Here is a 27,927-nt window from a genome sequence, read left to right as displayed (position 1 = left end):
AAATTTAAAAGGTGCTAACCATGATTTAGAGTAAACCTGTTTCCGTCGGTTTGACCATGCCCACATAGATAGACTGCTACGTTTAAGCCTTCCATATTTAAAAGACGATAGCCATGCTTTAGAGCAAACTCGTCTATGTCCGTTTGACCATGCCCACATCAACTTGAACACGCGTTGGTTACACGGCAAGCACGAATTACGCCACGATGCAGTATTTCTGAAATGCTCTCGCCGGTTCCTGACTTGCGCCACGACTTGCTCCAGCCAGCTGGTTGAGCTGAAGATGCACGCGCTCTCCTCTGTCAGCCTTCAGGAGGCAGTAGTGTGCGGCGACGTCAGGGAACTCCTTCAGCAGGTTGCCGAGCTCCTCGGTGAACTGGGCCGCCGCTCTGGTGTATTCGCTGGGGTCGACGTTGGCCGCGGTCACCCCGAGACGGAGGGTGCGCAGAGGTGTGGCCAGCTCTACGGCGAAGCAGCTGGCGCCGACCTCCGAGCCGCAGCGGTAGATGGAGAAGTTGCCGTAGCTCCTGCCGGAGAGCGCCGGCACCGCGGCCTTCACGCCTCCCACGTCCTTCACGGGCTGGAGATGTTCATCCAGCTCTGTGATGTCGTCAGTCCAGTCGTTTGGCTCGGTCGGACAGATGATGACAATGCGCTTCAGTGGCAGGTTCAGACCGCTGTCCTTCTGCAGCTTCTCCAGCTCACTGGCGACATTCCTTTGAGCGACAGCCAGCTTCAGGTAGCCGTGGAGGAAGCTCCAGGCGAGGTAAGCACCCACATCTTCTGGCACATGTTCAGGTTCTGACTCTGATGCGATTGCCGGCTCCTCACTTTCCGCCTCGTCTTTGAAGACGGCAGCCTCCAGTGCCTTCTGCAGAGCCCCTTCTTGCCGCGAGTCATACTCGACGAGTCGGAAGGCGGCACGAAGGTTCTGATCTCGGGCTATCGTGTCCCGAAGAACCGACACGAACCGACTGACCAGTTGCGGAGTTTCGAGCTGATTCGGCCTGCGTTTGACGCCTTTCATCGCTTCGGCCACTGTCAGCATCGTCCTCAGTGAAGCGACAGCCTCAGCAGCGACCAGTCGCTGCTCACCCTCGGTTGACCCGTGCCGGGTCACTTTGAAGACAGCATGCGCACCGTACTCTCGACTTCTTGCTCCGGCCACGGACTTTGAGAAGGGTGCTGCGCGACCAACGCTGACCAGCCTACCTCCATCCAGCCGCTCGGCATCGTCCGGTATCCTACCGTCGGAAGGACAGAGCAACATGAGTCTCTCGCAGGTGGTGAGTTTTTCTCTGTCAGCCAGCGTCTTCAGACGTTCCTTCAGCGGAGCACCCGACCGTAGGATCTGTAGGTATCCGTGGTTGAAGCCCCAGGCGGCCGCCGTGGGCACATCTATCGAGTGACCGGGTCTCGCCATGGCCAGCTCCTCAGATGCACGAACTGTCCACAGAGTATCCAACAGCCACAAAGGCTGGGCTACCGCCGCCGCAGGCGACTATACGAGCGCGGGGTTTTGTCCGAGCAGGAAGTGTTTGTATCGGAACACTTAGTCTTCTATCTCAAACCACCAACAACTTATCTGTTTGGTCACCGTAGTTTTCTATCCCAGAATCAAAAACTTCTGTGGGACCACGTCAGTCTTCTGTCTTACCACCAAACAGTCAAACTGTCGAAGGTCTTTGACCACCGATAGCTTCTCCTCTCTGCGTTGGTTGATATCTTCCGCCCTGCGTCCAAATCACGCCTGGTCACCGCTCGCCCACAGTCTGCTTTGAACGCTAGTCGCACACGGAGCGTCTGGCGGCACGTCCGCTATCCACCAAGGTCATCGACCGACTGGCGCTGGTAGGCTCGCTCCGCTCGGGTCTCGCGCGAGTGACTCGCCGCCGCGTTGAATTTATACTTTATAGACGTTGAGCGGCGGAAGGCGGATCGATAAGAAGGCGGACCCCCCCCCCCACCGTGGGGGTGGAGGGGGGGGGGTCTCCACACACTCCAAAATAACTCCGACGCAGTTCGTGAACTATCTCGATTCTCGACACCGAAGATGGATACGCAGAACGTAATTTCACCAGCAGAAATGCGCGACAATAGTCAGACCAATATTTATATACACTGTGAGTCAGACGAGAACACAATGACGTCATGCACGCAATGTCGCAATTTCGCCAAATTCATCTGATGACATGAGGCAGAGGTTCGCCCGTTAGCGGTGGGTGGGTGGCTCTTCACTGGTAATCGTGATAAGTTTTTCGTCGAATACGTATTCATCCCAGCTACGTCATATATCCGACCGCATTCATGGATTTCACTCAGATCAGGAAGGAGTGACCAATGGTGACTGGTCAGAAGTTCAAGACTCACGAGTTGTATATAATGGTGAAATAACGTTTAAGCATAGATACGGCCGGACCGAACAAAGTTTTATTTTATCGCCAGACAAAGTTTTGTTTTTATCAGAAGTTTAGAATCACAAGCTTGTCCTCGCCCCTTGAGCACAAGCTCAAGGGGCGAGGACAAAACTTCGCCGGACTGACGGAGGAATGATCTGTCTGGAGTAAGTGAACTGTCCGGTCTAAGTTAGCATTCATTTCCACCGTATGTTGTAAAGAAAAAGTGTGTTTTTATGTTTTTATCCTTCTGACACAGACCCGAGAAAAGAGCAAAACATTCCGTTCTTGGCTTATGCTGGCACTATACTCGATCGAGTGAGACTGTAATATTCTGTCGTACTGACTTAAAAGTCACCGTCCAGCACAAGAAGAAGATCTATTCTGCTCTCCTCTACACCTTCCAGCCAACTAAACTCACAATCCCCCTCCTGGCACATCCACAGCTCGCAGACACACATCTCACATCATCACCAACCAATCGCGCTGTCATACGTCATATATCTCACATCATAACCAGCCAATCATGCTCCCATACGTCATGCCCGGCCCAGCTACTTGCAGGGTGTAACTCGGCCCTGCCGGCATCAGATGCCGGCGGCTATGACCAACGCTGGGTCACCGGTTCACAGCTCGACGCTGAAGCTGACTCACACTTATACGGCTCACATTCATCCTTGCGTCACGCTACATCACCCCCTGGTTCTGAAGAACCACATTACTCTACATGTTACATGTCATTCAATCAACGCATCAACTACATCCTCTGGCACACCATCGCCATATCTTTCCGGCTCTCTTCGAACACGCGTACCACGCCGCAGCGTCGCAGGCACGAACGTTTCACTCTCGTCTGCGGACACATCGGACCCGGTCGGTGGATCGGGGTCCGGGGACTGAGCGACGCTGGGCGGCCGCGTGTCCGACTCCGTCACATCACTCGGAGCTGGCGACACACACACGCCATCACACTCGCTGTCATCAGACCACTCCACCGTTGGCGCTCGCAGAGCCCCTGGCCTCGGACATTCAGGGACGGTCAACCGATGTCGGAGGTTTCGCACATGTCGTGGGACATTATCGACTTCGATTGTCTGGGCCGAAACGACGCCTGTCACAATACCCTCGTCTGACTTTACAAAACATCGGTCGCCCCGCCGCCGAACCCACACCTTGTCCCCTACCTGGTATACACCGGGTTTCTTCAGCGGCAGGGCGTCACCAGGCTCGTCTGAGGTTCTGCGGGGCGTCACGTCAACGTCTCGGCCAGGGTGTCGAAGCACCCCGTTGATTGGAGCTGTGGCCGGGTCACTGCCATCCTTCGGTGTCACGTTGTATCGATGGACTGCTTCAGCAACGGAGCAGGACTGCCGGGCCACCATCACTTTGATGGTACGATGATGGCGCTCGACGATGCCGTTCCCGCCGGGCTCGTAGGCAGCGCGGAACCGGATGGATACGTCCCAGCGAGCCGCGAACGCTAACATGACCCGGCCACGGAACTCTGTCGCATTGTCCGTGAGTATTTCCGCCGGGGCTCCACGCTCTAGAAACACGTTTTCCAGCTCACTCACAATCTCCAGAGCTCCTGCCCGGCGAAGCCGTCGCCATATGGCGTACCTCGACGGCCCGCAGTCCACCAGCGTCAGGTATGGGTGGCCGTGCACGTGGGTGACATCCATGGCCAGGCGATCCCACGTGCGTTCTGTTCCGAGTGACCCACCGGGCCAGCGCTCCGGCGCCGGGTCAATCGAGGCACACGTCTGGCATCGTCTGACCACGTCTCGCACAGCTGGTTTTGACACCCGCCTCACCCCCAGCTCACGTCGGGCGTACCACAACGTTCTCCTCACTCCTTGGTGACCGATGTTTTCGTGGATGGTGCGGATGTCACTCGCTGAGGCACTTGTGATGGCAGCGACAGCCACCGGTTGTGCTTTGGACGAATCAGTGGTTGGCTGGTCGGCAGTCTGCAGCCAGGCGTTGGGCACCCGCGTCACCTCATCAGCACGGTTGACCGCTGACGCGACCAGCTCGATAGTGACCTCCAGTTCGTACTCGATGACGAGCTGACGGAAAACAGCCACGCGCCGTCGGATAAGCATTTCGGACTGCGCCTTGGTTCGCAGCCTTGCCTTACCCGACAGCGCGTCACTCAGCCAGCGGTGCACCGTCACCGAGTCTGTCCGGAGCGTCAGGCGACGGAAGCCCCATGCTACCGCCAGGTTGACACCGTTGAGAGCGGCATCCAGTTCTGAGATATTGATGTGCACGTCCCTCTCCGATTCGGCACGCAGCCAGGACGCGTCCTCGATGATGGCGCCCGTGTCAGGGTCAGTGAGCACGACACCGCGGGCGATGGAGCTGGCGTCGGTCCACACCACGACGCTCGTCCCTGTCACACACCACTGGCCGCGTGCCGGGTCACATGCTCGAAACCGCCGTGACACCTCATCCACCTCACGTTGTAGTTCCTCGCTGACGATCGGAGTGTCCCAGTCCGGGCTGAGGCGGTTGGCAGTCCGCTTCATCCATGCAGCGGCCGGCCGCAGCCAGCCTGCGACCGGCACATGAGATGTCAGCTGGCCGGCCCACGCGAAGACAGATCGCCGCGTTAGCACGGGTGGAGCCTGCGTTGGTGACTCCCCGTCCCTACTCCACTGGAGTGCCGGCCCGTCGCTCTCGGCGACACGAAGGCCCAGCATACGTGCACCGGTCGCGACCCGCTCCGGCGGCTTGCATGTGAGCCCGAATCGAGCGAAGTGCTCGGCAACCTCATCAGCCGAGACCACCGCTTCGTTGACCAGCAGATCATCGGCGTAAGGCAGCACTGCCTCTGCCAACCCGGGGCTCTGTGCGAGCACCTTCCTGACCACAGCCTTCATGATCAGAGGCGCGATACTGAGCCCAAAGCCGACCCTGGTCAGGCAGTACCGCCGCCCTTGCACGATGACTGTCTGGTACGGCCACAGGGCCGGGTCCACACGAAGCTGAAGAAAAGCTTTCTTCAGATCCAGGACAGCGACCCGGCGTCCGTGACGTCGCCACCTTCGCAGCTCTTCCACGCAGACGTCAGCGTCGGCTGTGTGACGTGTCAGGTGTTGATTGAGTTCCCGATAATCTAACACCGGCCGCACCTTGTCCTTCGCTGCCTGAGTAACCACCATCAACGGGATCAATCCCTGTGCGGGACCGTACATCGTCTCATCGTATTCGCGCAGCCAGCCCTCACTAATCCACAGCGCCAGCTCTGCATCGAATTTTTCACGCGCACAACTCGGCACACCGTACTGAGCTATCGAGTTTCCAAGCGGGGGCGGAGCCACGCCACCGGCCCATTTCCAACGGACTGTCCACACATCATCGAACACAGCCGTGAAGTCAGTCTCGTCAATCCTTAGCTCCGGCTCCGTGTCGACCGCTCGACACACCTCCCGCTCCGGCGGGACCTCACGCTGCACCACAGCAGCCGTGTCGATCGCTCGACACACCTCCCGCTCCGGCGGGACCTCACGCTGCACCACAGCAGCCGTGTCAACCGCTCGACACACCTCCCGCTCCGGCGGGGCCTCACGCTGCACCACAGCAGCCGTGTCGACCGCTCGACACACCTCCCGCTCCGGCGGGACCTCACACTGCACCACAGCAGCCGTGTCGACCGCACGACACACCTCCCGCTCCGGCGGGGCCTCACGCTGCACCACAGCAGCCGTGTCGACGCTCGCAACTGGGTTGTCGCTCCCGAAGCGAACGGATCCTCCACTTACACTCACGCCCTGCAGGGCGTCAATGCCGGTCATGCCCAGCAACACGTCTACGCCCAGCAACCGGGCCGGTACGACGACCGCCCGCACACTCACTGTCGCCCCGCGCACTCCAAGGCTGACCACAGCCCGCCCACAGCACAGCACCGGGCTGTCGTTGACAGCGACCAAGCTGGCGTCACTCCGCTCCCAGCAGGACACCATGCCCTTCCACACCACTGTCTCGCTGCACCCTGTGTCGACGAGTGCTCGGCACTTGCGCCCATTTACATTGATGTCGATGATGGGGGCTCTTGGGTCACTGCGGCAGCTGGCGACGGCGGAGCCCGTGGCGCTGATGTAGCGCCGTCGCCGTGCCCGTTTGGGCAGAGCCGGGCGATGTGGCCTACCTGGTTACAGGTCCAACACCGCAGTGGTGGACGGCGACCCGTCCCTCTGGCTCCCCGCTGCTGCTGTACATATGATGGCGGCGGCTGGACGACAGCCACCGATGCAGTCGCTCTCTCCCTGGCCGCCATCGCCAACGTTGACCTAGCGACGGCGACGGCTCGCTCCAAGGAGAGAGTTTCATCTCCAGCACTGTTACGTACTGTTAGCCGCACCTCCGGCGGCAGACCTTGCAGGAAGTGCGTCGTCATCACTTCGTTGGACACTGAACCTATGAGGGATATCAGCCGCTTGACTGATCCCAGGTAGGCATCCACAGACTCGCCCGGTTGTAGACGTCGGTGATACAGCTCATACATAGCCGCGTCGGGTCCCAATGCAAATGCACGATGCAGTTTTTGGCGGACGATTGCAGCATCCCGCTGCTCGGTGGAGGAGAGGGTGGCCCACACCTCGTACGCCTGGTCCCTCAGGCGTGTGGGTATGACAGCGGCCAGTGACACACGACGCAGGGCACACAGCTGTGTCGCCTGCTCCAGCCATCTGACGACGTCACCGCTGCCGTCGAACTCCGGTATTGCCCGCAGATCGAATGCAGGCGCAGGAAACTCTGGTTCCATGGTATTGGTACCAGCTACCGGTGCACCACTGCCCTCTTCTACGTCAGACATAATCACAACACTTAGTCGAGAAGGCCGAAATAGCTTGTCGTACTGACTTAAAAGTCACCGTCCAGCACAAGAAGAAGATCTATTCTGCTCTCCTCTACACCTTCCAGCCAACTAAACTCACAATCCCCCTCCTGGCACATCCACAGCTCGCAGACACACATCTCACATTCATCCTTGCGTCACGCTACATATTCCTTATTCCTAATTCTGTAAGATTCATTAGGACGGTGAGTCCCACGGCCACACACACAGCGGAAGGCCACAGTCATTTACGTGGCCCCGCTGGAACCCGGCCATGACCCGCCTTGTGATACACCCAGAGACGCCAGTACAACTACTAACCGGAGATTGACTTTATTTCAGGTAAATTATGGCTTTATAGTTAAAAAATTAGCTGAAGACTTAATTCTTTATTATGTATTTCTTTATTTTATCTCCTAAAATGACCTATGACCTTACTTCAGGTACGAAGTGACTTTATTACGGAGCGAGCGAAGCGAGCGTACATAGTCTTTCCTTAGATTAACGGAAATTTCTGAGTATGAGCGGCCGGCCGGCCGTGCGGACGCTTTTGCGAGGCTTATATCTCAGCAACCACTTGACCGATTTACACGCGGTAATTTTTGTAGGGTAGCTTCATTCCTTCTACCAAGTATTGGACTATTCCCGATGCATGTGGGTGACCCCTTATGCACGTGCCACGTGCAAAACGAAGAGGTGTCAGTTTTGTAATTGTTGCAATATCTCGGTAACTACTTGGCCGATTGCGCTGAAAGTTGGCATGTAGGTAGGCACCCACTAGGCACTGCATATCCATGTGCCAGAGTTGGGGTGCTGCTGCACGTGCGCACGTGCAGGGGTCGTTTCCAGATCTCGAGAACGGCTCGACCGATTGCGTTCAAATTTGGTACACAGTTAGGGACCGGTTAGTAGGGTGCCGTGCACAAGTCAGTTGGGATCCATTTTGCACGTGCGCACGTGCAGGGTGCCGCTTCCAGATCTCGAGAACGGCTGGGCCGATTGTGCCCAAATTTGGCACATCGCTAGAGACCGGTTAGTAGGGTGCGGTGCACAAGTCAGTTGGAGGTACCCCTCGCAATTTCGCACGTGCAAGGCCCACCCTCTCGCTCGCTCCGTTAGTCGCCCCGAAAGGCGTTATACTGGTTTCATGACTTCAAAATGACTTTATTTCATCTTCATTACCAGTCTTGGCGCCATACTGATCAATGATCACACTGAGGCCATGCGATGTGTTAGTGATGTGCAACTTCAGACAGACGTGCACCCGCGACCCCGTGCCGTCCGCCGGCCGGCGCCTCCCTATGGCCCCCTCCCGCAGAGACATGACACCGCGGGTCAGGTGATCGTTGTCGGGTGCTGGCTGGCGAGCCGGCGGCGGCGAGGGCGCGGGAGTCGGACCGGAGGGGGGGGGGGGGGGGGGCAGCTCTGTGTGTGGGGCAGTCGGAGCACTCTTGGAATTATCAGTTACACATCAGCAACACGCTTACCTTTGTCGACAAGCCTAAGGAGAAGAAACCTTCCCAATCTTCTCACAAACCTTCCCAATCTTCTCACTACGCCGCCACTAATACATTATCTTCATAACAGGTCCACTGTCTCCTTTTTATAGGCCTGCCTGTCTGTCTGTGCTTGTCTTTCAGTACGAGATCATTGATCTGACCCTACACAAGACACCGATCGACAGAGGGCACGAAAAGAGTTGGGACCGAGCTGCGCCGAAAATCAGTCTCCCGAGAATCCCAGCTACCAGCCAGGCTCTCTTACCACCAATCGACGGGCACGTGCTAATTTTGCCATTGTGTCTCGGCGAGCTCTCTGCTATAGCCCGCTCATGCTTAAAACATACATCTGTACACGTTTTAAGCTCTAACGATATTATCCTCTGTATAATCAACATATTTACTGAATGTTCCGTACCTTTATACCTTACCGATTAAAGTGCTTAAATGATAAAAATGATGAAAACCGATAAAAATGATACACGTATAGAAACATGGTACTGTCGTTGCCAGTCAACTTTATGGGTTGGAGTGTATCGATCAGTCTTGATTGCTTCAGCTGGCACACTGGTTCCCAAAAGGTTGTTTTGTTTCTTTTAGTCATTTTAGGTCATGCACCACCACCATACGCCGCTTAATACTAGCCATCCGCGTCCCAAAACATATCACGGCAAAAGCCCGCCCGTGCCCAGAATCGAACCCACGTCGGCCACTTACTGAGCACGTGCACGCGGAAGCTGCAAAGGGCGCTATTCTCGGCGTCATCCTTGGCGATGTAGACGATGTCGTGAGAGCCCCAGGAGAACAGCTGACCAGGAGCGTGGTCTGCGGAGAACAGAGCACGACAGCACGTCAGACACCTTCAACTTTTTCGATGATTATATTTTTAATCGATATTCACAAGGTTAGATAATTATGAACGCATTTCCAGCACTTCTTGAACCATTTCCAGTGATGGCTGTTGAGAACAATATTTATCCCTCATGTGGTGGGGCAGAACAAACTTTCAGGTAATTCCTCTAGAGCACTGTAAACTTAAACAAACTTCAAAACAATGATGATATTTGGATGAAATGAGCGCTGTTTTTCATCCGTCTTCAAACAAGCACTGCAAGCGTCATAAATTTCCCTGCCCTCCCGCTGCGAGTTTGAACCCTTCGTAGCCGCAGAGTACCGATGTTTATCTACTTACCATTGATCTCAACAACTGACATCAGCTTGTCATCATCACTGAACCTCGGCTCGTCCCAGCGCACAATGGTCGAGCCGTTGGAGGCTTGGATCCAAAGGTCACCCGGGCAGAAATCAACCCTGGGCGGCGTCTGCGAAAGGTGAGAAGAGGTCAAAGGTCAGATGAGAGGTTAGGTCATCAGAGGTCAGAGATAAGGTCATTAGAGGTCAGAGGTCAGGTCAGGTTTCCTTAGGTCAGAGGTCAAGTCAGAGGTAGGGCCGCCCATCATAGGTCAGAGGTCGTGTTATCAGAGGTCAGGTCATCACGGGTAAAAGGTCAGAGCAGCAAGGCAAATTCAGGTTGCTGGGTTGTTTATAAACATACCAAGATATAGAATATCTATTACACCTCGTCTGTTCACAGGTCAACAAAGTAAGCAATTAACTGGCTTGCTGGCATAATTCTATCTATAACTTTGTACTATTTCAAATATCACAGACCAGTCAAATCCCGTGCACACGTGTCCATTGCGTACTCCAGCCCGTGTCATGTGAAAGCTCCTTTATTCGGGAGCGCCTGCTCACCTTATCCCTGGCCCGTGTGGTGCAGTCGCCAGTGTATCCTGGAGCACAGATCAGCTGTCCACAGCTGGAGGGGCCCTCGCGCTCCACTGTGCCCATGAGCTGGTGGTAGCCGCTCCAGCGGAGAAGGAGACCGTCGTACAGTACTGGTGCCTTACGGCACGACTCCAACTAGGGGAAGGGAGAAGCGGTTAGAAATATACATACAGCGGATTCGTATTATTATGCATACCATTAGCATATATTGTAAATAACGAGCCATACACATGTTCAGAAATCAGAATGTACGTGCATATTGTATATTCTAAACAATCATGATGATCTCGTTTGATTTTTGGTTTCCTAAATCCATGCGAGATGTATATACGAGTATAATTGCATTACACCTTTTTCAGTTGGCTTTCTCTGCATCGATTATAATGAAGATCGCAAGTCTATGGTGCGTGCATTGGTCGTCCTGGCCCCTGACTGACCAATATCACTGTGTATTGCGATAATGGCAAACCTCATACTTGTGAAAACTAATCCCTTCTCTATCCTCGTTTCTAACACCGCTCCTGTCTAACTCACCTGTTTGGGGATTTCTGTCCTGATATCCAGCATGCGGGACCACATGTTCACTCGGGCCAGCTTGCCCTTGAAGCCAGACTTGGCCATCTGAGTGCCGTCTTCGGCCAGGGGAGCGCCCAGGGTGACGTAACCGCTGAAAAGAAAAGAGGTTCAGAGTGACGTCACGATTAATAAATCGATGGTAAATTGTTCATATTTGGTGGCAAAGATCAAATCACTGACGATTATATGTCAATGAACCATTGCATAAGTCAGTAGTTTAATTTCGCATCATCTTTTCCTCGATAATTTTTGAAATTGCAATAAATGTTCCCTGCAAGAGCACTTCGTAAAATTTTGTCACAGTGCATTCATCAGCATTCCACTCAGGTAGATCATCGAATCACTCGACAGCAAACCGAAACGAGTCCCAAACATCTCTGCGAGCACGCAGTTCCAGCATCCCCAGCCCACTTACAACGCCGGCAGCGTCTTGTTGACTCCGTAGTCGTTACGTTTTCCAATGACCACCAGATCAGAGACTAGTTGAACAGCACCCGATGACTCCCACGAGAGCACAATATGATGCCATTGACGGTCATTAACAGGGATCTGAGGGTTGAAGTCCAGGAAGACGGCATCCTCGTCCTCGAAGAGGTCTAGAAGCACGCCATGACTGCGCATCTGGACAATCACGCGACGGTCGGAGGGCACGTGCAGGGAGCTGTGGGGGAGAGGGGAAACAGAGTCAGTGTCAAAGGTCACCAGAGGCAACCGATGGGAGCAAATGTCAACCCTAAAACTTCACAAAAACGCTCAGTCTACGAGCTTGTAGAAAGGCCACGATAAAGAAATGCAGCCGAAGTAACAATGGTTCCACTTTCGTAAAACATACCGAAGCACGCTACGTTAATTCATCATTCAGCTCTTTTCGCTTATAAGGCATTCTTCTACGAATGCAAGAACTGGGAAAAGTTGTTAAAATTTATCATAAGCAATGACAATAACTACTAACTAGCTAGTAGTTATACTAGGTAAATAAACTGCTTAACTACTAAATATAAAATATAACTAATAACTAGCTATAATGATAGTTATTGCTATCTGCGAATGTACCCACTTTCCTGACACCGGTTCATCATCGCCTACCTGACGTCGTAGAGTGTGAAGAACGTTCCAATGTCCAACCGGGCGCTGAACTGCACCCACAGACCGATGGACATGCGGGAGGCCTTCTGCATGTCGAACGGCGCGTACAGAGACGCAGACGCAGACTTTGAGTCGTCGTTAAAATACAGATCGTAGTCGACCGTGATGCCTGGAGATGGGAGGTCGGATGGTTAAAATGATACACGGACATCCGGGTTTGTTAAGACAATGTTTTTCTAACGACCGATGCTTTTAATTGATTTTCAATTGATTTGCAGACACAGCAACCCCTTAACTTAAAGTGAAATAAAACATATGTTGTTGAGTGCGCTCACGAGAAACATCTTCATTTTACAATATCATAAAACAGAAAGTGACATGTTCCATCTGTTTTCTTCTATTATTATTCTGCTTTTCCTCTCTCTCCCTCCCCTCCTCTCTCCATTTCTCTCTCTCTCTCTCTCCCTCCTCTCTCTCTCTCTCTCTCTCTCCCTCTCTCCCTCCCTCCCTCCTCTCTCTCTCTCCCTCCTCTCTCTCTCGCTTTCTCTCTCTCTCCCTTCCCTCTCCTTCCCTCCCTCCCCCTCCCTCCCCACTCACTCTTCCTGCAGTCCTCTCCGGTGAGATTGAACGGACAGCGGCAGTAATGTCCGTCCACCAGATCAACACAGGTAGCCCCCGTCGGGCAGCTGCCCGCAGTGCAGCGCGGAATGGCAGTCTCACAGTTCATCCCAGTGTAACCAGGGGCGCACGTGCACTGGTAGCCGAGACCGTTATCCACGCAAGTGGCGCCGTTCTGGCAGAGCTGAGGAAGGGAGAGACAGGGTTAGGGCATGGGTTTGGTGTTATGAGGTCAGTTTGGCTTTTTTTTTTGTATGCATTTGAGATGAGTGTGATTGCAAGATTGTTTTGCATCTGGGTACCTAAATTAATGTTCAGAGTATGTGTAGTGTAGGAACATTAAGTTGGCCCTTATGTGTCTGTTGTCCTTGCATTGGATCATTACCGCCATGGCCTGCACAAGTAAATTAAAATATCACTCGCTTCCGCAACACTTGCAGCATAACAACGCATTGCAACAGCTTGCAGAAGCTTCCGAACTTCATAAATAATATAACATAAACATTACATTGGTAAAGTCCCGACTTTTGTAGTCTGCTTGACCACATGTACTGAGAGCGATCGAACAAATTAGCTTACATCGACAGCGTAGATGACTAAAATAGATGGCCTCTAAAATCATACGAAGACGACGGAGGGGGAGGGGGTGGGGTGGGGGGGATGCAAGCGAGGGACTTACCCCTGCCTCGCAGGCATCCAGTTCATGTTGGCAGCCGACTCCCAGATAATCATCGGGGCAGCTGCAGTTCAGACCCGAGCCGTAATCCCTGCGAGAGAATACGACACGGGACGTAAACATCGCAGCGTTGCGTAACGCTAGCAGCGCAACGATAAGTTACGTCGCAGAGCCTGAAAGTTGTAATATCTTAACTACGTAAATGGCTCTCGAAAACTCTGGCGAAACGCAGAGGCCGACTTAATTACGCATCAGAAGATAGGTTTATGAATATCTGTTGCTTTTATTTTCATCTAAAAGCTGTTGGCAATAACAGAAAACATTCTTAATTCACAATCAGAAGCATGAAGTAACCGAGAGAGCAGTCCACATTCAAGTCCCGTATGCATTACAACACGCCTAGCACATCAGCCTGAACATATTCATGAGTCTTATGCAGCGCACTGCATGCAATCAGAGAAGAATGCTGATTTAGGTCATGGGTATTCTGGGTCTAGAACCTGGGTCCTGAATAGTCTGAGACCTGGGTAATCAGCCCCTGGGACCTGGATAGTCTGAGACCTGGGTAGTCTGGACTCTGGGTAGTCTGGGTCGTGGTAGTCTGGGACCTAGGAAATCTGGGGTCCACCTGGGTAGGGACATGTTTATAGTCTGAGACCTGGGTAGTCTGGGACCTAGGTAGTCTGGGCCGTGGATAGTCTGAGACCTGGGTAGTCTGGGCCGTGGGTAGTCTGGGTCGCGGGTAGTCTGATGCGACTGTAGTCTGTCACTGACCTGCAGAACCCTCCGTTCATACACGGTGATCCGACGCATCGCTCCGGGGTGACCTCACATCGCGAGCCATCCGTGCCAGAGGGACACGCGCAGAAGAAGCCCTGGGGGTGAGCGGGAGGGTGCTCAGTGGTTAGCGAACACTGGTAGTGTAACACGAGCGGTCAGCGAAGATGGAATAGTACGACCCGCCCGTGGAACGAGGGGGGGGGGGGGGGTGGGAGAAGAACGTATGATATTACATTTATTAAACGTGCATACTAAAATAGTTTTAATTTCTATGTGGTAAAAAATCGTTGCATTGCCCTGGAAGGCTTATTGTTAACACCCATGGGTCAAAGTATTTATGATTGGTGGTGAACATCAATTGGTGACTGGGTGAACAGGGTGCTTTGGTATGCAAACAGAACGAAGAAATAAAAAACATAAAAAATACAATAAAGATACAGAAGAGGTCGTACAGCTAAAAAAAAATCAATTGGCTTGTCAGAGGCCAGATAATTAATTTGCGCCTTGGCCATCCAAAAACAAACATTTTAGTAGCCACAATGTTGAACTCCATTAATCATACCAGCTGTTGCGTTTGAAAATACCGGTTCATTCAGGCTCGGTGACAAACACGTTACTCAAGATTGGGTCATAGTTACAGTCAGCACTGATACGATTGCCCTTAGCCGGCCACATGGCATGAACAGGTTCAAGGTTCGGCTCGAAAACTACACGGTACATACCCTGCATGTCCCCAACGTTTTGCAGCCGCTATTATAAGGGCTTACTGATAATCCACGGTTACACAGCACAATCCGCGGTTACACATCGCTATCAGGCCCTCCCACAACGCCAGACGGCAAAGGCCAGCGTGTGCGATAACTTGGCGTCGCTCCCCTCATTTCCCCGCACGCTTCAGGGCTATCGCCTGACTGCCCGCCCCCGCCCCACGCTCCGGTGGATTCAAAGGGCGATGGGGCGAGGTTTGGAGGCAGCTGCTCCTCCCTCAGCGCCCGAAAGTGACGAAATCTTGCCCTTTTCTCGCATACAAAGGAAACTGAACATTTGTTATTTGGTAAGCTTGTTTTAAACTGCACAGCATTGCACAAAAAAGCGAACTCAAAGTTTTTGTTACCTAATTGGCATATTTTTGATGTTATAGTGTACGGTTCTCCGGCGTCTCAAACCACTTTTATGACTCCACCAATGCCCCCCCCCCTCTCTCTCTCTCTCTCTCTCTCCCGTCCTCTCCTTCCTCTCTCTCTCTCTCTCTCTCTCTCTCTCTCTCTCTCTCTCTCTCTCTCTCTCTCTCTCTCTCTCTCTCTCTCTCTCTCCTTCCCTCCCTCCCTCCCTCCCTCCCTCCCTTCCCCTCCTCTCTCTCTGACTCACCTGGAATAGATCAATACAGTTGGCCTCATTGAGGCACGGGGCGCTCTCACAGCTGCCAATGTCCGTCTCGCAACGTTTTCCCGTCCATCCCGGGCGGCAGGAACAGGTGAAATCGTCCAGGCCGTCCGTACACACGGCTTCGTTCAGACACGGGTTCGAGGCGCATTCGTCCTTGTTAGTCTGTGGGGCGGGGGTATGTCAGTAATGGTCATAGCATATCACTCAGCTGTTGGCGTTCGCTCATCAATAAAACTGCATATTTTAGACAGCATTGTCATAAATTAACTTAAGTTTTCCTATAGGCAGAACCTGTCAAGTTATGCTCATGAGGATAAGTAAGTTATTTCTCGGAATCATTTATGATTTTTTTATTCATTGCTTCGACCCTCCCTAAATCGGTGGTTCCTTTTAGATAAAATGTTAGCTAGATTGACTACTAACCACTTATTATAGACGACGACGAGCGGCTAGCGCCTCCATTCCTTCCCTCATTCCATTCCATTCCATTCCATTCCATTAAATATCTCACCTCACACAACCTCCCCGAGTACCCGACACGACATTCGCACTGGAACGTGTTGTCCAAGTCGACACATCGTTCCGTGCCCTGGGGACTGCATGGACTCGAGGTGCACTCGTCGATTTCGGCCTCGCACTGCAGACCGACGAAGCCAGGTCGGCACGAGCAGGTAAATCCTGACGGAGAGGGAAGTGGGTCAGTAAAAATAGCGGAAAAGTGCAGAAACAATAGCAGAAAATTGATATTACTGCGTAACTATAGTAGCAGTAACGTAACAGCACAGAAGCAATTGAGTAATGGGGTATTACAGCACAGTTACGGTAACCGTTATGGATCAGTATAGGGGTATTCATCCGATAGGGGCGTTCAATAAATAAATAGTCGATTGTTTTTATTTATGACGAGCAAATTACGTAAAATTTCCCCACGAAAATTTGTCAATCTAGATACACGAAACTCATAAAGACATGGTGATTCTCCTCAGTCTATTAATCTCACCGTCCTAGTCTTACTAACGTGTCATCGTCCCCCTCACACCATCTCACCGTCCCTCTCACCCTCTCACACCATCTCACCGTCCCTCTTACCCTCTCGGTTCCACTCTCTCACCACTATCACCCTCCCGCTCTCACCCTCTCACCCCGCCGCTCACCATCCTGTTCATCCTTGCAGGTGCCGCCGTTCTGACACGGCTCACTGGCGCAGTCGTCGATAGTGTGCTGACACTGTTTACCGGTGAAGCCAGGCGCGCAGTTGCAGCTGAATCCATCCACCTCATCCATACAGGTACTGCCCGCGGCACAGGGCTCCGAGCGACAGTCGTCCACGTTGATGTCGCAAGAGGCGCCTGAAACAAGCAGTCAGTCGTGTTTTATTTGGTTATCAACATTATCGGCATAGAATGGCATGTATTGGTTTGACATTTAACATCATTTGAAACTATTTTGTATTCCGTTGGTAGCATAATGTTCTCCCTTGGACATCTTTTGATCGAATACTTTTTTGCTCGTAAGTAGCTCATGCACAGCTTAGTTACAATTTTTTCACAGAAATGCTCTAATACATGCTGTGCTGTTCAATTTAAAACAATAACGTTCAACTTTCTAAAATAAGCCGACACTACGCATCAAGTTCAGTAGAAACATAACTCTCTCTAACGTTATGAATTTTAACTAGGCAGTGCGGACACCTGCTCTCACAACCATCCATATTCAATGACATTCTATTCAATAAACATTAAATATTCATCGAATCATCACTCACCGGTCCATCCCGGGTCGCAGACGCATTGATGTGTGAAGAACCGGTCCACGCAGAGGCCATTTTCACATGGACTGCCGGCGCACAGGTCGATCTTCCGCTCACAGCGCTTTCCGGCGAACCCTGGCGAGGAGGCAGAAGTGTTAGACTAAGCTAGACAACGGCTGGACGGTCTGTGGTAGATGTAACATCGGGAATCGCTTCCTGTATCACGATGTGGATGCAAATGAATAATGAACATGCATATCTGAGAGGCATCGGGAAAGGTTTCCTTTGATTAGATTCCAATTTATTCATGCTGCTAAGTCAGCTTGATGCATCCGAAATGAAATACCGATTTGTTATAGCTTCAAGATATACAATTCACCAGCATGTGTCCAAATTTATCACTGACCACATCAAAGGCAGAATGGAAGAATTGAAGTTCCATTGCTGTTTTTCTCTACATTTTGCATTCCCGGGCTCACGTTCTTATTACCATACGACAGTTAACGATGAGCTCATCCCTGAATGCCCCTTTCACCTAAAGCTGGGGTCGGCAACCTTTTTGGGGTGCGGGCCGGATGTAAGATTCGGAAGCAGCCGGCGGGCCGGAGTATAGCATGGCTGCAATTTCTTACAATCACAGGCAGAATTTGGGAAATGACAGCGTTGTTAATGGATTTTTAGTTCTGACGGCTCACTGCTTTGCCCTGTGTCTTATGATGAAACGTACCTTTTTAAGGCGGACTGTGGCAGGGAAAAAGGCGAGTTTGAAAATGGAAGGAATGCTTATGTCCATTTTATTATCTGATCCGATGCCTATACCTATAGATATCAGACAGTATAGGAAGAGCTTTTGTGGCAGCGCACACTTTAGTCACTTTTGTATGAAAGTCGATTTCTGAAGGAACCACGTGCCGGACCAAACGTTAGTTGCTGATACCAGGCGCGGCCCTGAACACAACGTATGTAAGCTTCTGACACCAGCCGCCGGCCGGACGTCAGAAGGTCGCGGGCCGTAGGTTGTCGACCCCATACACCCAGACTCACCGGTGGGACAGGCGCACTGGAAGTCGTTCACCAGGTCGGTACACTCTGCTCCCAGCAGGCACGGCTGTTCCGAGCAGTCGTCTGTGTTGACCTCACAGCGCGCTCCCGACCAGCCGGGGCCGCATTCGCACCGGTAACGGCCCTGGGGGTAAACGGGGAAAAGGTCAAAGGGGTAAAGATCCTGGAGGGTAAGCGGGAAAAGGTCAAAGGGGAAATGATGCCGAGCACCGGCCCTGTAGGGTAAACGGGGTCAAAGGGGAAATGATCCTTGAGGGTAGGCGGGGAAAAGGTCAAAGAGGTAAGACTTAGTGACTGGTACCGATCTTATAGGGCAAAGGAGTCAAAGGTCAAAGGGAGAAATATAATAGAACGCACAAGAGAAACGTTAGATGGATGTTGAATGGTGCAGAAAAAGTACCACCCATCAGTGCAAAGGAGTTACTCGAGGTCCCTTGGAGACGTTTAGATGACGTTTAAATTAGATGAAAGGAAATGCAATTTGTGAAAATTATTTGAAAATCCAAAAAGCTAATGCTTTTCTCCAATGCCATGCGTAATATAATAGTGTTAAAAGTCTGAAGCGAACAATGTCCCTCAGAACTCGGCGGTGTGTTCCCGAGCACCGAGAACACACTACACCGCTCCAGCCATGCTGTCTCACCTGCTGTAGCGGAACACAGCGAGCACCGTGCTCACACGGGTTGCCCGTCTCCGTGCAGGGGTCGACGGTAACGTTACAGCTGGGCCCAGTGTATCCCTCGCGGCACAGGCACTCGAACTGACCTGCCAAACGAGATGAAAATGAGCGTCAACAAAAACACGAGAATGTCGGTGCGCATAAAAATTAAGACAGCCGTTACCTAACAACAATAAAATCAAAATGAAATACGCAAACGTACAATAAAAATGTGACACGTTTAAGTAAAATATGGCTTAAAATGGACTTACAGATAAAATATTAAAATGGTCTCGTGAACACCAAAATCCAAAAAACACACGTTGATGGTCGTGCAGGTTTAGAACACAAGTTACCTACCAATTCTGATCTTACATGTTAATCCATTCCTTGAAAAATTTGCTCAATTTCTCACATTTTAAACAATTAAAATGATTCAAAAATCGCGTTACTACCTAATTATGATCTTAGATGTCAGTTTATTGCTGTGAAAATATGCTCAATTTTTAACATACAAAACAGAAAATGCTTCAAAAATATGACCGCAAAGTTTGCTTCTCGATAGTTTTGCATTTCCGCGGGGGCGATGAGTACAATTCCATTCGGCGTGGGCCGGGGGGCCGGGGGTGTAAGGCGCACGTGGCACGTGACGCAACACGCGATAGTGCCGCCGGCTACCGCCGTACTAGTTGCCCGGGGAAAGACCGTCGAGAACCGTGCAGTACCAACGACTACCCGCGGCCGCCCCGGGCGCCCCACTTATCAATGTGCAAGCGGCAGAGTGTCGGCGTCCGCGCCCAACTAGAATGGTCTGGCGGTTACGTGAGACGCCAATCAAGTTGGAATGTTCCGAAGCTTCTTAAGTGGAGTGGTTAACCACTTATGTTCAACCTGGGAGCGGACGAATCGTTTGCTTTGCAACCTCACAACAGACTGTTGTATCCGCTGACATGTGGCTGATAGTTTAACTCTTGACGGTGCTTGCGCTTGAGAGGTCTGGTGCTAGGCTATAAGTTTTTATTCATCGTGTTTCTATGATTCAGTAATAAAATCAAAATATTGTCACTCTAAGCCTTAGTCGAAATATGTGGACCTTTTAACATTTACAAATTATGTTTTCGAAACAAGTCTGATCTTTGAACTATGTCGTTAAAACAGCCGCTAAACGTGCTATCGCCTTCATGATTTCGAAAGGCTGTTCCTTTCAAAGGTCTTACTCTCCACAACTGGTAGGCGTATTTATATATATATTTTTTGGTACTCCAAATTGGCACACGTGTATCTTTAATTGGCATATGAATAATGTTAGCTGATTTTGACGTCTCGACTTCCATATCATAAGTTTCCCGCCGTTTCAGTTAACTAATGTACACTTACCGACTCCGGGCAAATCCATGCACATAGCCCGGGCGGGGCACGTATCCTCCACACAGTCAGTCTCTTCGATTTGACAGTTAATTCCCGAGTAACCAGCAGCACACTGGCACCGGTAACCCTGCAAACAGGTCAGGTCAGGTCAGCTCAGGTCATGTCAGGTCAGGTCACGTGAGGTCGGGTCAGTGCTGATAAGGCTGGGCTATGCGAGATTAGGTGGAATGAGGTACGATCATGTCAGGTGAAAACAGGTCAGGGTACTTCAGGGGAGCATTCTTGATTCATTCTTGAATTCATTCTTGATACATTATGCAATCAGATCAGGGAGCATAAATCAGATTAGGTCATGTCAATTCAATTGAGGTCAGGTCAGGTCAGAATAGAACACGGTAGGACAAGTCAGGGGAGGACACATCAGGCCAGCTCAATTTAGGTGGTCAGAGCAGGACGTCGATAGATCAGGTTTGGCCTACTCTGGGTCAATTAATGAAATGGCACGTCAATTCATGTCAATGTCAAAACAAGATTGTCAACCGCCAACCGGAATATACTAGTTCCTGCCCCACTTGAGATACCGTCACGAGTGAATCCTGCACTCACCCCACCCCACCTGATAAACCGTGTCAAATGCTCGGTACCACCACGGTAATAGGCCGTACTTCCCCTCGACTTACCTGCTGTTGGTCGATACACGATCCTCCGTTGTAGCACGGGCTCGAGAGGCACTCGTCGACATCGATTTCACAGCGGGCGCCGCTGAAGCCGGCCGGACAGAAGCATTTGGGACGGTGGCCCAGCATCTGGCGGGTACAAGATGAGCGGTATAAGACAGTTGGCTAGGTTACCGTTTACGGGGGATCGTCAAATATGCCACTTGCGAACAAGAGTTGGAAAATTTAACGAACGTTTAACGATAGACGATGCAAACTCGTCTTATCGTCTAAAAATAATCGTCATAATCGTCAGAGAAATCCCGGTCTAAAAGAGCTCATTTCTGTTTCAGCTATCTCAGAATGCAGAACGACATACCAAATCGGCTCAGTCTTTCGCCTGTTCCGGCCATTCCCCTTGATCCGACCTAGCCTCCCTCCCTATATGACATGACTTTGCCCCCCACCTGACCCAATCCGACCTAGAGGCACTCTCACTATCTGACCCAACCCAACCTAACCCTAACCTGACCCAACCCGACCTGACCCCTACCTGACCCAACCCACCCCCATACCTGACCCAACCTAGCCCCCTACCTGACCCTCCCCAGCACGCTACTCTCCCCTCCCCTCCCGTTCTCTAACCTGGCACAGTCCACCATGCTCGCAGGTATCCTCAGAGCAGGTCACCGGCACACAATCCGTGGGAGAGACGGCGCCTTCCGAGCGGGTGGTGTTGCCCGTGGGACACTCGAAACACGTGTTGGCGCCCTCGATAGGCTGGAAGAAGTTCACAGGGCAGGAGAAGCAGGGCTCCAAACCGTTGGCTGAGTAGCTACCCGGAGCGCACTTGGCTGGAAAAAGCCAAAAGCATCGGTTAGCAAATAATGTATCGATATCGCAGGACAGGTGTGCATATTGCTTACTCCTATTTCTTGTTTTAGTTGTCAATTGTCTCTACGTTGAAGGTATGCATATTTTTGTCGTAATTGTATGAACTTTAACATAAGTTATATTAACAAATTATCGCTTATAAATAAAACATTTGAAATAATTTGTAACGGAATTAAACAATACCGCAATCAGCTCTTAAATTTGTTACCCATGAAAACTTTGGCTTCAGTGGAAATTAGGGAACGTCTTGTAAAGAAAAGAACAATTTCTAACTATTATCCCTCTTTACCACTTTCGAAACTGACGTCAAAGACTCATTCATCTTACCACTATATATAAACGCCAATAACGCGCCTTCATCTCACCTCGGCAGAGTGCCTGATCGTTAGCCGCCTGGGCGTGAGTGAAGGTATCGGGAGGGCACGAGGAGCACTCCTTGAATCCATCAGCAGGAGGTGCCATGGTGAAGCTGTTCCGCGGACACTCCAGGCAGGGCACCAGGCCAGAGGGCGAGTAGGTGCCGTAGCCGCACACGGGAACGCAATCCTGGGGAGAGAGTGAGGTCAGGTCAGTTGTGGACACGGGGGAAAGAGCGAGGTCAGTTGCGGATTTGGAGATGGAGGTGGTTATTCTTGGATGCACCGAAATAAATGATGATTCCTGGTTTCGGCAAAAAACCGGCATTTTTTACAGTTTATTTGTGAAATTATTAATTAATTAATTTCGTAATCAATGTATACAGTTCCTTATTTACCATTATAAATATTTCATATTCAAACTGATACACAATAAAATCACCTAACGATATGAAATACAGTGCAAAAACGATGACCTAAAGCCTCGACTCTAATCCTATCCTCATGTCTAGTCCTTGCCATTTGATCCACATTCCTTCCCCCGTTCTTTCTATCCCCTTCTCTTACCTTGACGCTCTTGCTTCCCTCGTGTCTGGTATAGGTGCCCGAGGGACAGCTCTTGCAGGCGCCCTGCCGGCTTTGGTCTTGGTACTGGCCCATGGGACACACTGTGCACTCCTCGTCCTCGGTTTTGGCGAATGTTCCGGCAGGGCAGTGCACTGAGGAAGAAAACAGGTCAAATGAGGTCATACAGCGCCAGCAGAGGGCAGTATGAAAAACAAAAACAAAAAGTAAAAAAGGGTTCATTTTCGACAAGCCTATCCTGTTGGCCAAACTCAAGCCGATGTGAAGGTAGTATGATTCTAATGCTTGCACTGAATTGTGTAAAATTGTGTACAGAAGATAGCATTTTATGTTTTGTGTTTTGCATTTTTTTTTGCGCAGTCATGACCCATTATTAATGTCAATGGACCATGATTAGTATGCTTAATGCCAACGCTTAGCACCATAACTAGGTCGTATGCCCAATCATCAACATGCTTTAGACTTCAAAGAAATGAACAACTCAGTCCACGTTTATCTATTTTTCTACTCACGGCATCTGGGCACGTTGGTGTTGCTCGACTCAGAGTTGAGAACCTCTCCCGTGGAGCAGGTAAAGCCGCGGGTCACATTGCTGTCCAGAGCGCGCATCGGGGGGCACTGGTTACCTGTGAAAGAACACGGTGTGAACGGGCTTAAATCGCTGCACATCGGAGGGCGCTAGTTACTAGTGGGGAGCGTAGTGTAAACATGCAATTAAGTTGCTGTACATCGTCGCATTTCTATACGACACTAATAAAGTCCGACGTTTCTTACATGTCTTGGAGAATTTCTTGTTCTTATTCAAGCACAGGGTGTCTAGCTCAGCAAGATAAGGTTTGCTTTACAGAAAACTGCTTCACATTTTCGTATCCTAATTGACGCTAAACGTGGGAACGGGTCAAATCAGAAAATAAAGACAAAGCTGCAATAAAAAATAAAATATACGCAATTAAACCACAAAAAACGGTTCAAAGAACCATGTAAACCAAAACACTTAACAATTCTGGTAGGCCTGTTCAACGCCGCTTCCACTCCAAGTTCCACTTCCAATCTCCCTACCCCCACCTCCAAAGTCTTACCGATAGCATCGACATCAATGAGGGGCTGGATGACCACAGAGGTCGAGGGCACGGCCAGCTCGAAGATGAGTCCGAGGTTCAGGCCGCAGAGGTCGTACAGCAGCGGCTGGGACACCTCCGGGGTGATACGCAGCACGTGCTCCAGCTACGCGGGGGAGAAAAATGAGTGAACAAGTAGGTACATACTCGTTTGACGTAAAATAAATAATGCTGAAGACATATGAGCATAAAACATGCATGAGAGTATGAAACAAAACAAACAAGTACGACTTTTTTGCAATCACAAAAAGAGGATAATGTACACTGATTGTACAATGTATGCACAGTGTCCCTTTCCATTACGGTATCCGTAATTGACTATATTATTTCGAACGATAGTACTTATTTCGAATTTTCATCACCTATTTGGAGTGCAATATACGAGAAAATATTTTCATCTCAATCCAATCACCATGTGCCTCAATGGATATCACTATATTTTGAACATGCACTTAAATTCGTGTCCATAGACCTCTGTACACCCTGTACACCTTGAAGGTGTATATAGATCTATGATGTGTCATATGCCATTATGTCGGTCATCAACTTACCTCGACCATATTCTCGGCGATTCTCCTGGCGCCACCGTCCAGAAGCCTGACATCCATGTTCAGGTTGACGGCCTGGGAGCAGCGAGCTGAGAGGACGGAGCTGAGGTCGGCGTGGAATTGCTTCAGCTCCTCCTGTGAGACAATAAAGTGAGACATTAGCATTGGTTTGAGACATTAGTGTGAGACATCAGAATGATATATTACCATGCAGTGGTGACTGGTGATACATGAGAGAGGCGAGATATGAGAGTGAGACAATGTCTAGTTAAGCCATCAGAAAGGTAAAACATATGCATGGTGAAAGATATTCACCATTATGAAATATTAGTACGGCAAGACATGCGAGGGGCGAGACCTTCAAGTGAGACATCAAAGAGCGTGAGACAAGCATCAAAATGCTGAGGACATAACGATGAACGATCTCTGTGGAGAAAGTCCAATGTTAACCTTTCTCTCGAACGTATACAATATACATGCCAACACGCACTCCCCCCCCCCGACTACCCCCTCCTCCCCACTAACCTTATACATGTTGACACACTCGGGCGCCACGGCGCCGTTGGAGCGGTAGCTGATCCTGGCGCTGACGTCATAGCTGGCCTGCTGGGTGTCTTCAGTAACGCAGTCGGGGACCACGCTGGCCGGCTCCCAGGCCTGCTTGGGCTGGCAGCCGAACCGCTTGATGTCCTCACCGTCGGTGAAACTGGAAGGTTAGAAGGATAGAGGTTACAAGGAGATGTGGTGGGTAAGGGAGGTGAGAGCGTGGTTAATGTTGTCAAAGCTATTCAATTGTCTAGCTGACTTCGTGAATTCCAGCCTTTCCGTTCATTTGGGTTGCTAGCCTACTAATAAAAATTAAACTCCAAACTGGTTGGAACTTGAATGAACAGTACATAAGGTTATGTGGTTATATAGAATATGTGTGGCTTAAAAAAATGAGCCCTAAAATTGTAGTTATCTCAAGACAGTCCAACAGGCATAGATAGCCAACAAGCGAGCCCATTCGACAGGATTTAGCAAAACAGCTTCAGATTAGCTCCAAACACAAAACTACCAGTCCCTCAAGACCGACAAATGGCAAACTACTTATCGAGTAGACTCAGCTCCTGCATCGCTCACCGGTAGCCCTCTTTGCACGTGGCCAGGCAGCGCAGTCCGCCCGACTCGCTGGGGAGGCAGTTGACGTCACCGTTGGCCGGTGCCTTCAGGTCCCAGGCCACGCACGGGGTGGCCTGAACGGCGACCTAGGGGAGGCGGAGACAAAATGTCAGAAGAGGACACTTCAGTGCAGGAAATTAGACTAGCGGATCGTACAATTTATCTACCTATTTACAAGCATCCTTATTGATTGATTGATGGATTGATTGATTTATTTATTCATTGAATTATTTGTTCATTTATTTATTGATTTATTCATTCATTGAATTATTTATTTATTTACTTATTCAGTTACTTAGTGAATTTTTGTTTGCAATGGTCTGGGCTGAAAACTCTTTACAAGAACGTTTTATTAAAAAATCCATGATTCAGTTACTTCTTGAATTGACGACACTGGTTCCATAACTCATAGCAAACACATAAAATCCTTTGCAATAACAAAATTTGTTACCACACTCCTCATTCAGTGGGCTCCAGAAACCACTGCTCACCTGGAAGTGACACTGCGCGCTGTTGCCGGACGCGTCCTTAGCCGTGACCGTGACGTTTTCATAGCCTCCGATCGGAATTCGTGCCGCAGAGGGTTCGAATACAACCTGAATGGAATCCGCCTGTGGGAGCAGAAAAGTCGTGATTAGTTAAAATAGTTTAGGACACGCACAACAGAAATAATATTCGGAAAAGAAGAATGATGATAAATAGGGGCACGTCAACATTGAATGCTTACAAATCGAACGTGTATCGGTAGCTCGAATTCGGAGAATGCACAGAGATCATTAAACGTTTACAAAAAAGTGTAGAAATACAAAGCTATAGCCATAAATAACATGAGCTACCTAGGTATAGTTGATGAACCTAGTATCATAAACTAGGTGGGTAGTCCATGGTATCGATGCTATAGCGCATTCTCACGACCCTCATGACGTCATCAAATAGTGCTTACGTCATCAGTGTCGTCTGAGACGGTGACCTGGCTGCGGGAGCGGTTGAAGTTGATCTCATAGAGCTCCTGTTCCTCTACCAGCTCCACCACATAGCTCTGAGGACACGTGATCCTCGGAGGGGTGTCGTCTGAAAAAAGATCATCAAGGGAAAGTTAGAAAGTGATGATCAATAAGTCGCACTTTATCCCGAAAGAAAAACATATTGACAAATTTATCAATAAGTAAATTCTCCAGGCTAAGTTGAAGGTGAATTACATTCATAAATGAAAGCCAAATAAAAGACATTTTAATAGCAGATCAAGTACGAATAGCTTTGTTCAAACTATTATTTTATATCTGCTTGGCAGGTAATTCTTCCTTTCATCATGAGGCCAGCAGACCAGTGCTCACTGCTCGCATATTAACTCGGCAATCGCGATGGTTGGGTAAAATCGGGTAGGAAGTGATCGGATGCAGGTTTCGTCAGAAAACGGGACTCAGATCAGGACGAAGTAGCTGTCCTCCTTACCGGGGACGGTGATGTTCATCTGGCAGATGGCCACGTTGCCGTCAAAGTCGAACGCCAAGTACTCCAGCATCAGATCCCTGAGCGCGTGATAGAACAGTGTCAGGGGTTGGGGTGGTATACCAGGGTCACATGACTTTAAACAATACAGGAGCACAGCTGGTATGACAGAGTCACGTGACATAACAGGGGAGTAGACTGTAGACGATATGGCAGGGTCACGTGCCAGCACCATGAATGCAGATGACAACTTCACTGACATGACGTGTGTTAAGTGCTAGTGTAATTTTCGTAAGCCTAGTATTTCACTTCTTCCACTCCATTGTAAGCTTAGCGAACATCTGGACCCAAAACCACCCATTCCAAGCTCTAAACTAATTTTTGTATTGAAAAAATGTTCCGTTTGTCCCTAATGCAAGAGGAAAGCAATGACCCATGAATCGAGAAACTATGTGACTTCTATGACCTGACCCACGTATATAACCAATCACACGAGACACCTATGTGATGAACTGACCTGAACACATAGACGGGAGGGCTGAATCCGGCCGGGCGCACGTCCGTCCTCACAATCATACCCGAGTTGTCAGTGGCAATCGGCTCGGTAAAGTTGACGGGCAGAATCTGGCCGTTCTCGCCCTTGGTAACCTGTTGAATGGAGGGAAATTCAGTTA

At 50.3% G+C, this 27,927-nt stretch overlaps 1 protein-coding gene across 1 annotated transcript in view; it reads right to left on the bottom strand.

Moving 5' to 3' along the window:
* The window catches only part of LOC122368017, a 94,982-nt gene that overhangs the window by 25,533 nt on the left and 41,522 nt on the right, over positions 1 to 27,927 (bottom strand). Inside the window, exons 30-58 of the mRNA XM_043341606.1 lie at positions 27,771 to 27,901; positions 27,257 to 27,333; positions 26,748 to 26,875; positions 26,296 to 26,415; positions 25,766 to 25,890; positions 25,169 to 25,349; positions 24,647 to 24,778; positions 24,057 to 24,201; positions 23,490 to 23,603; positions 22,960 to 23,111; positions 22,402 to 22,582; positions 21,788 to 21,996; positions 21,167 to 21,292; positions 20,496 to 20,613; positions 19,104 to 19,225; positions 18,443 to 18,584; positions 17,414 to 17,533; positions 16,803 to 16,997; positions 16,160 to 16,326; positions 15,631 to 15,810; positions 14,257 to 14,357; positions 13,486 to 13,573; positions 12,786 to 12,990; positions 12,189 to 12,357; positions 11,518 to 11,763; positions 11,061 to 11,193; positions 10,494 to 10,661; positions 9,931 to 10,060; positions 9,456 to 9,563 (exon numbers count right to left, since the gene is read on the bottom strand). Of these exons, the coding sequence (XP_043197541.1) occupies positions 9,456 to 9,563; positions 9,931 to 10,060; positions 10,494 to 10,661; positions 11,061 to 11,193; positions 11,518 to 11,763; positions 12,189 to 12,357; positions 12,786 to 12,990; positions 13,486 to 13,573; positions 14,257 to 14,357; positions 15,631 to 15,810; positions 16,160 to 16,326; positions 16,803 to 16,997; positions 17,414 to 17,533; positions 18,443 to 18,584; positions 19,104 to 19,225; positions 20,496 to 20,613; positions 21,167 to 21,292; positions 21,788 to 21,996; positions 22,402 to 22,582; positions 22,960 to 23,111; positions 23,490 to 23,603; positions 24,057 to 24,201; positions 24,647 to 24,778; positions 25,169 to 25,349; positions 25,766 to 25,890; positions 26,296 to 26,415; positions 26,748 to 26,875; positions 27,257 to 27,333; positions 27,771 to 27,901 (4,213 nt within the window). The remainder of the gene's footprint in view (positions 1 to 9,455; positions 9,564 to 9,930; positions 10,061 to 10,493; positions 10,662 to 11,060; positions 11,194 to 11,517; positions 11,764 to 12,188; positions 12,358 to 12,785; positions 12,991 to 13,485; positions 13,574 to 14,256; positions 14,358 to 15,630; positions 15,811 to 16,159; positions 16,327 to 16,802; positions 16,998 to 17,413; positions 17,534 to 18,442; positions 18,585 to 19,103; positions 19,226 to 20,495; positions 20,614 to 21,166; positions 21,293 to 21,787; positions 21,997 to 22,401; positions 22,583 to 22,959; positions 23,112 to 23,489; positions 23,604 to 24,056; positions 24,202 to 24,646; positions 24,779 to 25,168; positions 25,350 to 25,765; positions 25,891 to 26,295; positions 26,416 to 26,747; positions 26,876 to 27,256; positions 27,334 to 27,770; positions 27,902 to 27,927) is intronic.

The sequence above is a fragment of the Amphibalanus amphitrite genome, unplaced genomic scaffold, assembly GCF_019059575.1.
Source record: "Amphibalanus amphitrite isolate SeventyFive unplaced genomic scaffold, NRLGWU_Aamphi_draft 000915F_arrow, whole genome shotgun sequence".
Taxonomy (NCBI): Eukaryota; Metazoa; Arthropoda; class Thecostraca; order Balanomorpha; family Balanidae; genus Amphibalanus; species Amphibalanus amphitrite.
Note: the sequence above shows the minus strand (reverse complement) of the source record. Positions and strands in the feature narration are given on the sequence as shown.